Here is a 13427-nt window from a genome sequence, read left to right on the forward strand (position 1 = left end):
GTGGGCAGCTGGATCAGCGCATGGAGATCCTGGAGAGACCTTCAGGAACCGTCTGATCACTTCAGTCTTTGTAAATTGTTGTCTCCACTCCCGGGGTCACAGTGCGGAGTCAGTATAGCTTCGCTTTTTCACTTTAGAACTGCAGATATCTCCAAAGTCATTTTGTCTCTGCGCCTTCCATTGCCTTAGACAATGGGACAATAGAAGCCGCAGCTTTCCTACCTATACGTTATACGTTATATTGTCATTGTGACTCAGCACAAGTCTCTCCTATATAAACCTGCGCCTGAAAGACGCAGTACCGGCCGTCTGGGTGACACGGGAGAGATCGGCGACATCACAAGTAAGAGCACCCCCTACTTTCATGTGTTATGGATACTGTATAGGATTTTTTAGGTGTGGATGGTTTCTGCTCCCCATCATTTCCCATTCAGGTTGTGTCCTGAGCCGCCAGACCGCAGAGGTCGTCCTGACCGGTGAATGGGGCCCAGGACTCTGTGTGCCGTAGTTCATGCTGTAGACATAATAAGGGGCAGTTATCCAGTATAAGTGAAATACCCCCCTCTATGGGCTGTGTCTGATACTGCAGCTCATCCTGGTTCACTAGAGTGCTGCAATACCAGACCCTGCCCATGGTCAGGAGTGGGGCGCTATTCCCTGATACTTAGCAGATTTCATGTCCATTTTTTTTTGCTTCTAGTGGCTGGATACACAGTGACCTACTTCCCAATTAGAGGTGAGTACAACCGTATGAACTTACAGAATGTCTAGGTCTCTAATTGCCCTATAATGCATCTTATTGATTAGTCTACCGCAGCTTTTGTTTGTTCAGGACGTCTCCAGGGATCAGCAGCCACTAGTGTGTATGTGCCATGTCTGGTATTGAGGCTCCGGCCTGTTCAAGTTTGTGCTGCAATACCAGGTACAGCCAAAGGACAAGGGTGGCGCTGTTACTGGAACTTACTGTAGGTCAGGCACTGCATAAATAACCTTGCTACGTGTAGTTTGTAGCAGCTCTTACTGCATGTACACTAAGTCTTTGCTCTCCATGTCCGCTCCGAAACCTGCAGATAATAAGCTAATATTTGTCTAAGCTTTTTAATGGATTCCCTTTCTTAAAGGAACTTTACTATTTGCAATTCAACATATTTATTTCCTGAGTTCTGATTGCCGATATGAAAAATAAAGTGCTCGTTAAAGGGGCGGTGATTCAGTAACACTCAGTTATATAGACTGCTTACACAGGGAGGATCAGCAAAAAAAAAAATCTTAATAACTCTGACACTCTGCAGATGTAAAAAGTACACGCAACCTTATACTATAGGTAAGTTATACACTACACCATTACACAGTTACTATATACTATATATATATATACTATAGGTAAATTATACTGACTTCCCACTACACCATTACACAGATACCGGGTTGGGGAGGGCCCCAGCGCTATGTTAGGTCCATCGGGCACCGTCGAGGTGCCACCACGTGTTTCTGCTCTCCGGAAGGGATGGTAAGGCCTGGTGCACCCCAAATAAGTCCAGAGGATCCGGGTCTGCAGTGAACAGTTTCCTTCTTTGCCGTAGAAATTCAGATGCAAACAATACAAGCAAATCAAAGGGCTGACGAAGGGTTAATGCTGAGAAAAGGTCTGGGCTAGATGCCCCTCTCTTTCTCAGATGGCTGGTACCCAGTATTCCCGTCTCATCTTCTTCTTCTGGCTGGTCAGACAGTCTGGCAGTCTTCTCCTCCAAGCTCTGATCCCTAATTGCAGGACACAAGAGACTGTGACTGTTCTTCTACTTGGGGGGGGATTGGAGATATTCAGCACAAATAATTACTATAGACTTACATTGAGTCCCGATAATATTCTATGGGGGTGACACCGTAAGTTTCTAAAGAGGTAAACAAGTTTCCATCCAGACAGCATCTGATATCAGACTCTCTGTTTTTAGGGTAAACTGGTAAAAGGACACATTCATAATATAACTAATATAATATAATAATAATAAATATAATAATAATATAACTCTATAGTTAGAGAAATGTCTTTCAGTGTTCGATGCTCCCTTGCTCCAAGGCGGTACAATGATGCCTTATGAGGAATGAGCCATGAGGAAGGACACATAGGGGCAGATTTACTTACGGGGTCCATTTGCGATCCAGCGGCACGTTCTCTGTGGATGATTTGGGTCTTCCGGCGATCCACTAAGGTAGTTCCCCCGATGTCCACTAGGTGTCGCTGCTGCGCTGAAGTCCGTCGGAGTTCACTGAAGTTCACAAAGCCAGGCGGTGGTTTTTCCGTATCCGTCGGGTTTTCGTACGGCCACGCCCCCCCCCCCCCCAATTTCCATCGCATGCATGCCGGTGCTGATGCGGCACAATCCGATCGCATGCGCTAAAAACCCGGGGCAATTCAGGGAAAATCGCCGCAAAATGGAAAAATTCGATTCCGGCCCTTAGTAAATGACCCCCATTGTGCGTTGGAAATTTTTAAAGCAGTTTAAAGGGGTTTTCCCACGGAGACAAGTTAGGCACTATACATGAGATAGGGACTATCTAGCTCATCAGTGGGGGTCTCAGTGCTGAGACCCCCACAGATCTATAAAACGAGGGGTCCGACCGACCCCCTTATCGCTCCTCAGACTAATGGGGCAGACGGCCGCACATGACCGTTCTGCTCCATTAATCCTTATGGAGCTGACGGAGATCGTCAATTCCTGTGGATAGGGCCTAATTTGTCTTTGTAGGACAACCCCTTTAAGTTTGGATATTGTTGTACGATTATGGTCCGTAATAAAGCATGTCTTTGTCTTTGAACATATCGGACTGTCCTGTCGCTGGATCGAAAGTGATTCCAACAAACATCATATCTATCAGTCACAAGGATCATACATATCAGACACACCACAACTATCTTACCCATTGATGAAACAAAACTGTTACAATCTATAATAGCCGAAACATCGAGCTGGAATTGAAACAGAAACAAAGGGGCACATTCACTTAGAATTGAGCAGTCTGTACTATGTGCAGTGTCCTGTGTGGTGTGCAGGGGGCGCCAGATCCAGGATTTCTGCCCCACGTTCCGCATGCACTGCTCCGACAGGAGGCACCAGATTTCTTTTTGTTGCTCCTTTAACTTGGGACTTGTGACACCATTCTGTCGGACTTTGCATGTTGAATCTGGCGCACGGTCCGATTGAGCACCAGAACGCTGGACACGCCCTTACCTTCACCAAGTATAGGATCATGAACTCCGGCGGACCTCGGTGGACTTGAGCGCAGCAGCGACACCTGGTGGACGTTTGAGAAACTGCCTTAGTGAATCGCCGGAAGACCCGAATCCACCGCAGAGAACGCGCCGCTGGATCGCGAATGGACCGGGTAAGTAAATCTGCCCCAATGCCTCATTTCACGCTTAGACACTTCTGTGTAATATCACCACCCAGGGAGGACCTGTTTGGAGACAGCAGGGTTCACTTCCCAGCGACGGGACACCTTGGATACAGTTTTACTCCGACCTGTTATGGTCATCAGGAGGTAAATTCTTCATTTTCTTTCTTATTTCCAGCCAGGGCTGAGCCCATCAGACTTCAGGGCTTCATGGACAGAAGATGAGGTGCAACTTGCAGACTGGTGGTCGGGAAAGACAGATCTGAAGAAGAAAGCGGTGAGATGCTGGCGATGGCCTGTAAGCAATGGCGGATCTTCAAATAGGTGGTATGGACCGGTGCCCGGGGCCTTTGTGAACCCATAACGGGGCCCTATATGAAGATCCGCCATCAGTCTTAAAAAAAATACCTATGCTCACCTTCCATCTTCTTCTCCGTCTTCTGCTCTTCCGGTCCGGGCGCATCACTATAACGACACCACCGCGTCATAGTGATGCGCCTGGGCCGGAAGACGGAGAGGATGGAGCCGTGGAGCCGAGGAGAAGACGAAGCTGCGGGGCCGGGGAGAAAAAGCCTGAAGGTGAGCATAGGTTTTTTAAATTTTTTTTTCAAGAGAGCCCGGCTGTGGACATAACAGTAATGATGGAGCGGACATCTGGAGTGGACATGTGAATGCTACCCCTGGCTACCCCCGGCCTCTGTGTATCCTGCAGCTGAACTCCCCCTCATACTCTAAATACTCACGTATAACCCGAGGCTCCTAAATTCCCCCCCCTAAAAAAAAAAACAGGGAAAAGTTATTGACTGGAGGACAACCCGTAGGGTAGGAAATGCAGCCGCTACTCATCAATGAAATGTCCACAGCAGAGCCCCCCTTTACTGAAATGTCCACAGCAGGGCCCCCCTTTACTGAAATCTCTACCAGCAGGGCCCCCCTTTACTGAAATGTCCACAGCAGAGCCCCCCTAAACTGAAATGTCCACAGAAGGGCCCCCCTTTACTGAAATCTCTACCAGCAGGGCCCCCCTTTACTGAAATGTCCACAGCAGAGCCCCCCTTTACTGAAATCTCTACCAGCAGGGCCCCCCTTTACTGAAATGTCCACAGCAGGGCCCCCCTTTACTGAAATGTCCACAGCAGAGCCCCCCTTTACTGAAATGTCCACAGCAGGGCCCCCCTTTACTGAAATGTCCACAGCAGAGCCCCCCTTTACTGAAATCTCTACCAGCAGGGTCCCCCTTTACTGAAATGTTCACTCATGATGCCCCCCTTTAATACGGCTGCAGAGATCTTCTGAGACCGATTTTTGGCAATGATCGCGGCGGTTGACCTGCTAGGTGTTCCCATATGTCAGATTTATCAAAATATAAAAATAATGATCCAATGTAGCAAAGCTCACAATGGAAAAATATAGTCATGCCGATATCAAAATGGTATTAATGGAGACATCAACTTATCCCATAATAAAATGACACCTTGCCTAGCTCCATACACCAAAGTATGAAAAAGTTACTGATGTCAGAATATGGAGGAACAAGACTTTTGGGGGGTTTTTTTGCAAATTATTTTTAAATAATTTTAATATCTCCATCTCTTTGAGGGCTTTAGCCTTTCATTGTTCTCTCCATCCTGCCCTCTATACACACAACTTTCTGTTTCTCATTCCTTCAGTGCGTCAGAATGGCATCTCCCACTGTGCCTCTTTTTTTTCAAAGTCCGTCTCATTGACAGACATAGGGAGAGTTTAGGGGGAGGCAGTAGGATGAGTCTTGATCTCCTACTACAGCTCCTCCTATTCATCAGAGCTCAGACATGTAAACAAAGATCTGCAGAGAGTTTGAAGTCAGCACTAAAGTAAGTAGCAGGCCTGCTGAATCACTTAATGAACATTCAAGGATTATCCACCAGGCAGTAAAGGCGCATGGACAATTTATGTAAAAGAGTGTCCAAAATGTGAACGACCTGCAGTTACCCAAGGAAATCCATCTGCCGGTTGCTCGTCAGCCCCTTCCAGTGGCACCGGTGAGCAGCTTGAATTTTGGCTCAGTGATGGGTTGGATCCATGGAACCATCTCAGTGACGGATCTTTCTATAGTAGCCGTTAACTTAAATTTTTGGTTTATTTACAAATGATTAATTTGTCTTTCAGGTTTTTGGCCAACTACCTCGATTTCAACATGGAGACTTTGTTCTGTATCAGAGTAACACCATCCTGAGATACCTGGGCCGCGTACATGGTAAGACTCATGTGTTGCACTACCGCGGGTATAGTCACTGAAGAGTGTGGAGATATTGTATGTTGTGTATGTCCTAGGTTTGTTCAATGTTGCCTAAAGTCATTTTATTTCAACCAATCAGGGATCAGCGGCAGCAACAATCAGGAGAGCGCACTTATCGACATGGTGAACGATGGTGTGGAGGACCTGAGGCTGAAGTACAGCCGGTTGATCTTCATTGAATATGTAGGTGTAACATAAGACATTCTCCTTTTGGTGATTTGTGGGGCAGATCGTACAACATGTTGGGAAGAATGACGTCAATGTTGACCAAAACTGTTGTTGGCAATTTACCGTACAAACTGACTCTATTCATGGTTCTCAAAAACTATTAAGGAAAACGGAAGTTTACAAAGTGTCCCTTAAATCATTGACAACAATATCTTCTTGAGGTCCTCAGGCAATGCCATATGTGTGATAGAGTGGAATGACAATTTTTTGGACATGTACTGTACACTCACCGGCCACTTTATTAGGTACACCTGTCCAACTGCTCATTAACACTTAATTTCTAATCAGCCAATCACATGGCGGCAACTCAGTGCATTTAGGCATGTAGACATGGTCAAGACAATCTCCTGCAGTTCTCCCGAGCATCAGTATGGGGAAGAAAGGTGATTTGTGGCCTGTGAACGTGGCATGGTTGTTGGTGCCAGAAGGGCTGGTCTGAGTATTTCTGAGTATTGCTGATCTACTGGGATTTTCACGCACAACCATCTCTAGGGTTTACAGAGAATGGTCCGAAAAAGAAAAAACATCCAGTGAGCGGCAGTTCTGTGGGCGGAAATGCCTTGTTGATGCCAGAGGTCAGAGGAGAATGGGCAGACTGGTTTGAGCTGATAGAAAGGCAACAGTGACTCAAAGCGCCACCCGTTACAACCAAGGTAGGCAGAAGAGCTTTGAGGCAGAAGGGCTACAGCAGCAGAAGACCACACCGGGTGCCACTCCTTTCAGCTAAGAACAGGAAACTGAGGCTACAATTTGCACAAGCTCATCGAAATTGGACAGTAGAAGATTGGAAAAACGTTGCCTGGTCTGATGAGTCTCGATTTCTGCTGCGACATTCGGATGGTAGGGTCAGAATTTGGCGTCAACAACATGAAAGCATGGATCCATCCTGCCTTGTATCAGCGGGTCAGGCTAGTGGTGGTGGTGTCATGGTGTGGGGGATATTTTCTTGGCACTCTTTGGGCCCCTTGGTACAACGCCACAGCCTACCTGAGTATTGTTGCTGCCCATGTCCATCCCTTTAGGAGCACAATGTACCCTGTAACATCTGATGGCTACTTTCAGCAGGATAATGCGCCATGTCATAAAGCTGGAATCATCTCAGACTGGTTTCTTGAACATGACAATGAGGTCACTGGACACAAATGGCCTCCACAGTCACCAGATCTCAATCCAATAGAGCATCTTTGGGATGTGGTGGAACGGGAGATTCGCATCATGGATGTGCAGCCGACAAATCTGCGGCAACTGTGTGATGCCATCATGTCAATATGGACCAAAATCTCTGAGGAGCTTCCAGCACCTTGTTGTATCTATGCCACGAAGAATTGAGGCAGTTCTGAAGGCAAAAGGGGGTCCAACCCGTTACTAGCATGGTGTACCTAATAAAGTGGCCGGTGAGTGTAAATGTCACACACGGGGGTGTGGGAGAGTCTCTTGGGACTAGAAACTGTGGACTCCCTGGACCACCAAGGGGGATGATGGTACTAGCCGCAACCCAGGACCGGAATCTAAGTGGCCCCCTGGTCTTCGGCAGAGCCCGCTGCAATGTGGGATGGTCTTGCTGCGGCGGGAAGCCACCAGGTCGTTCCAAGGGTGCCCGCGGTGGCAGCCAAGCTAGGGAGCAGGGTAGGCAGGACCTCGGGAAGGCAGGACCTCTGGCTGGCAGGACCCCAGGATGGCCACCGGGACACAGGACCGCCACAGCAACGCCACGGGAACACAGAAACGTCACAGGAACGCCACAGGACCACGGGAATACCACAGGAACACAGGAAACACGGAGGCGTCTGGAAACGCTCAGGAAACACGGAGGCGTCTGGAGGCTTTCACTTCAGTAGAATGACTTGAAGATCTGGCAGGGGGTGCTGGGAGCCACCGGGCTACATAGGAGCCTGGAATAAATTCCTGGAGAGTGGGAGCGCGTGGCCTAGCCAGGAAGCAGGCCAGCTGCCTGGATGGAACCGCGGCGGAGCCATCAGGAGCCGGGAGAGGTGAGTACAGGCGGGTGAGCAGGGGCACCGTGCAGCGCAGGGGAGGAGGGGCACCCGTGACAGTATATTATTATTATAGATGAAAATAGAGTTAAGATTCACATTTGGGTCACTGTCCTATTAAGTTAAGTTGTTTATCCCAGGATCTCTTGAATTTGTCACTTGCAGTATTGGCACCACCATAAGTTTCTAGGTCCATTTGGGTTTTTTTTTTTGAGGCCTCATGATTGAAACCTAATAGTAACATTTTGGCCTCCTTGGAAAAAAGTGAGACCTTTAGGACATCTGTACATCAGCTTTCTGGTTCTCCTCCACTTGGGGACTGTATCAGGTTGTGAGACAGAGGGTCACATTGCATTGCGTCTAGTTTATTCATTGCTCTTTATTTTACAGGAGACGGGTAAGGAGAAATACATCGCCGATCTGCCCAACCAACTCTCAGCGTTCGAAAGGATTCTGTCAAACAATTCCAATGGAACCAAATTTGTGGTCGGAGATAAGGTAAAATTACAATGTGGTGTCTTGGCCAACATGGAGCCATCTTGAATTTGAGGAATTGCTGGCCACCACAGTGTCATAACAAATACTAAAGATCTTATTACACATTTAGAAGAAGATAATCTCCTGCAGAACTGCAGACGTGTCATCCCTTTCTTTTATACCTTTATGTATTCAAACTCCATTCAAGCTTCTTCTCCAGGGTGGCCCCTAAATGTTTATTGCTGTCAGGAAGCCAATACTATAAATAATAATGGAATTTGGTTGGAAAATAGTAAATTAGATCCAAAACATAATCCTCAAAACGCACCAACTGTGGACCCCAAACAAGGGTGTATAATGCCGAATGCCTGCGAAAAATCATAAAACATTATTCAAACCTTCATCCCACACATGTAAGAAGAGACCTGTCGCAGTAAATACATTGCTTCATCCTTAAACCTAAACAAGAGTTCACAGGTCACAAACCCAAAGGTCAAGAAATTCTGATGAACCAAAATTGATGTTAATTGGAGCTACTGGATTTGGTCCTGACACAATTGTCACTCGCTGCAAAATAAAACTGCACCAAAAAGAAAAACGTGCGACTGTGTCCACACTTTCCATAGCGGTGACGATTGCGTCAGATAAGTGACCACCCTGCGCCAGTATAGAATAATCTGCCACAACCTGCACAGGATGGAGGAGACTGCACCAAGGCAGTTAGCGCCAGTTTTGATAAATTTGGGCCAATGTCTTTCATAACGAATGCACCTGCTTCTTCTAAGACTAAACATGGACACCACACTAAACCCAATAGCGCTTCATTACAGAACAGAATTTATGACGTTTGGGCAGATACCATCAGTTATTTAACTTCTGCACTTGGGCTTCCATGTCACCCCTTGTTACGTCTCTCCTCACCGACTAACACATTTAGTGTTAATCAGACTAATCAGCAAATTCCTGCTGGTCCATGGTGATAAATATATTACAACACTTTGGGGCTACTTTTCATTGCCGTTTACTTGTTCTACCACTTTAGTTATGTCTTCCCAAACACATGCCAAGCTATAATTTCCATACCTGTCTGCGGTCCTCTTCTCTGTCCACCACCTAAAACTTATTATTAATACAGCGTCACATCTGCGCCTGCTCCATCCTCTATTGGCATTTTGTTCCATTTTGTCCCTGGTAATCTGAACACTTGGTGTATTCCTTTCCTATGAATCTTTATTGATTTCCACCACATCCATTTATCTAGAGGATTGATCGAATGACACCACATGAATCTATCGCTTCCCTTCACTGGTCTGACAGAGTCCATCACCTTTTTTGTGTTGCACCTGTTAGGGCGTGCGACACGATTTGCAAGTTAAATTTGGCGCTCGGTCTGAATCAGTCGGATCTTCCAACGGCAAGCCCCCTAACTTCTGTCGCGTGGAAACAGCACAGCTGCGCCACAAAAGGGTCGCATGCACCACAATAGCGGCACAGACACTTCTTAAATACCCGTGCAAGCCGTTTTAGCCTAGAAGAACGTGCAAAGTCCTACAAAAGTGCAGCGCGACCCTTAGTAAATGTGCCACAATGTCTCCCCACTCTCATTGCTTCCCTGTCCGACATCAGAGAACTGATCCAAACATCTCAAATAAGGTTTCTTAGACAATGACTCTTTGCCTGATATAGTCTTATACTGAGCTAACTACTGTTCATTCTGTCTTCTGGTATCTCTGACCCTTTTACCTGATTCCTGATTATCTGCTTTCCTAGTGATTTTGTACTGCAATACTTGACCCGTATTTGGCGACTATACTTCTGCATTTGCATTGTCTGGTCTTTGTCTTCATGTTTACACTTCAGTGCAGGAAAGGAACATCGACAAGTTGCCTACCTATCGCCACGGATGGGCTGGGCAAGTAGGCAGGGACAGCTGGGAAAGTGTTTAGTATCAGAGCCTGCTGTCTCTTCCTGTGTCACCAGACCATTCCTGACCATGCATAACAAACTTATTAGTACTTGTCCTCCACATGTCTCATGGCCTAGGTGGGAACTTTATTTTAGAAGTAGACGGTCAAGGTCAAGGTAGATCTAAAAAACCGTACGTGAGGAGCAGCGATGGGCGTAAACATGACCTCTTTTCCTATTACAGATCTCCTATGCTGACTACAATTTGTTGGACATCCTCCACTGTCACCTTGACCTTGATCCAAAGAGTTTGGCCATGTTCCCTCTGCTCTCTGCCTACGTGGAACGAATCGCCTCCAGGCCAAAACTCTGCCAGTACCTGAAGTCTGAGGAGCGTAACAAGCGTCCCATCACCCCAAAACACAAGTGAACCCCACATACCTGAAATGTGACCTCCCCTCCTATCATTCATACTGTGCCGAGGACCATGTATCAGGGAATCTGAAATAAAAGGTTATGTATATTTTTCACCCCGCACAATGCGTTGTTTATTCTTTATAATGTAGTCGCCCATTTTTCTTTCAAAGGATTTTCCATTCCTCAAATTTAATAGGTTTCATTATCCAAAGGAAGAGGCCAAGTCTGGAGAAGACGCAGTAAGGAGATGTCGTTTCCTCTGGTCACATAATTTTATAATACAGGCAGTCCCCTACTTAAGGACACCCGACTTACAGACAACCCATAGTTACAGACAGACCCCTGTGACCTCTGGTGAAGCTCTCTGGATGTAACTATAGGACCAAGGAAGGATAATCCTTGGTCTGATTACAGCAAAAAATGTTTAAACTCCAATTTTTTTTGTCTGGATCTACAATTATAAAATATACAGTTTCGACTTACATACAAATTTAACTTAAGAACAAACCTCGACCCTATCTTGTACATAACCCGGGGACTGCCTGTATCTAGATCCTTGGATCTGGCTGACAACCATCAGATCTACACATTGGGGCACATTTACTTACCCGTCCCGTCGTGATCCTGAGGTGCTTTGTCCGCCGAGGATTCGGAGCTGCCACGATTCACTAAGATTGTGCGTCCAATTTCCTGCATGTGTCGCTTCCCAGCTGAGGTCCGCCGGAGTTCAGCTGCGTAATGTGGTGCAATACGGAAGAATTCGGGAAACCCTACGAAAATGCGGTCCGGGGACCCTTAGTAGATGTGCCCCATAGAGTTCTTCTGACTGCTGCTGATCCGTGCACTTGTGGAAGTCTTTAGTGGATCCTCTGGTGCACGTTCTTGGTGAATTATTTGGCGCATGCACATTAGGCGCCTCTGGCGCATGCTCCCCAGTATTATATTATGTGCATGAGTCTATATTTACTAATGAGATTACCTTCCAGAGCAATAATGTGCCACCAACCCGTGGTTATAGGGAAGATATGGAGGAGTTTCATGTGTCCCATCCATACACGAGGTCTCCTTCCACCTTCACACATCTTATTGCTTTGTAAAGGACACCTACCACCTGCTGACAGATTATGCTAATTATGCAAATTTGTTGCATCAGTGTTAAAAAAAACACATGCGTTTTTGTCAGTTTTTCTGAATTTACGCAATTAAAAACAAACAAAAACACATGCGTTTTTACGATCTGAAAACGCAATAACTAAAAACGGCCCAAAAACGCCATGTGTGACATCTCCTTAAGGCCGCCTTATAGGTGCAGTGTAGCATCTTCCCTTATGGGCAAGGTGGTGCCTTAGACCTGGTGTACTCCACCCTTGGGAACTACCTACCTAAGTGCCACATGCCTTTCGCTGGTCCATATCCCTTTACCATCATAGGATATTTGATCAGATGACATCTCCTAATCCTAAGTAACAATGGACATGAAGTTTGTGAACTTCTGGACACTTTTGTATGTGCTGGGGCCGTCATGTGAATGGATTGTGCTGACTGCACATCACAAGGGGGGAGCCAGAAGGGCCAAATTCCTCCAGTCATCTGGGCTTCATGTGACCTTTGTCTCAGTCTGTAAAGGCTATGCGTTATCTTCTATCACTTCTCTGAGCTCGGGTGTGTTATACTACTTTTAACCCTTTCTCACTAGTCTTACAACATACCGATAGGAAATTACAGTTAGGACCACATTTAGATTCACTGAGATTCTAGAGGCTCTAGAATAATTCTAATTACCCTCCATGGCCTACCCTTCATGGCCCACCTTTCATGGCCTACCCTTCATGGCCCACCCTTCATGGCCCACCCTTCATGGCCCACCCTTCATGGCCCACCCTTCATGGCCTACCTTTCATGGCCTACCCTTCATGGCCCACCCTTCATGGCCTACCTTTCATGGCCTACCTTTCATGGCCTACCTTTCATGGCCTACCTTTCATGGCCCACCCTTCATGGCCTACCCTTCATGGCCTACCTTCCATGGCCTACCTTTCATGGCCCACCTTTCATGGCCTACCCTTCATGGCCCACCCTTCATGGCCTACCCTTCATGGCCCACCCTTCATGGCCCACCTTTCATGGCCTACCCTTCATGGCCCACCTTTCATGGCCCACCCTTTATGGCCTACCATTCATGGCCCACCCTTCATGGCCTACCATTCATGGCCCACCTTTCATGGCCCACCCTTTATGGCCTACCATTCATGGCCCACCTTTCATGGCCTACCCTTCATGGCCTACCCTTCATGGCCTACCCTTCATGGCCTACCCTTCATGGCCCACCTTTCATGGCCTACCCTTCATGGCCTACCCTTCATGGCCCACCTTTCATGGCCCACCCTTCCCTTCATGGCCCACCCTTCATGGCCCACCCTTCATGGCCCACCCTTCATGGCCTACCCTTCATGGCCTACCCTTCATGGCCTACCTTTCATGGCCTACCTTCCATGGCCCACCCTTCATGGCCTACCCTTCATGGCCTACCTTCCATGGCCTACCTTTCATGGCCCACCTTTCATGGCCTACCCTTCATGGCCTACCCTTCATGGCCCACCCTTCATGGCCCACCTTTCATGGCCTACCCTTCATGGCCCACCTTTCATGGCCCACCCTTTATGGCCTACCATTCATGGCCTACCTTTCATGGCCCACCTTTCATGGCCTACCTTTCATGGCCCACCCTTTATGGC

At 47.2% G+C, this 13427-nt stretch overlaps 1 protein-coding gene across 1 annotated transcript; it reads left to right on the plus strand.

The window, feature by feature from the left end:
• The first annotated feature begins 872 nt into the window (after positions 1-872).
• LOC140106452 (glutathione S-transferase P 1-like) lies at positions 873-10805 on the plus strand. Its single transcript, XM_072130899.1, has 6 exons — positions 873-965; positions 3572-3670; positions 5542-5629; positions 5751-5854; positions 8284-8391; positions 10520-10805. The coding sequence occupies exons 1-6, from the start codon at positions 873-875 to the stop codon at positions 10703-10705; spliced, it is 678 nt and encodes a 225-aa protein (XP_071987000.1). The 3' UTR covers positions 10706-10805.
• The last annotated feature ends 2622 nt before the right edge of the window (positions 10806-13427 follow it).

The sequence above is a fragment of the Engystomops pustulosus genome, chromosome 11 (assembly GCF_040894005.1).
Source record: "Engystomops pustulosus chromosome 11, aEngPut4.maternal, whole genome shotgun sequence".
Lineage (NCBI taxonomy): Eukaryota > Metazoa > Chordata > Amphibia > Anura > Leptodactylidae > Engystomops > Engystomops pustulosus.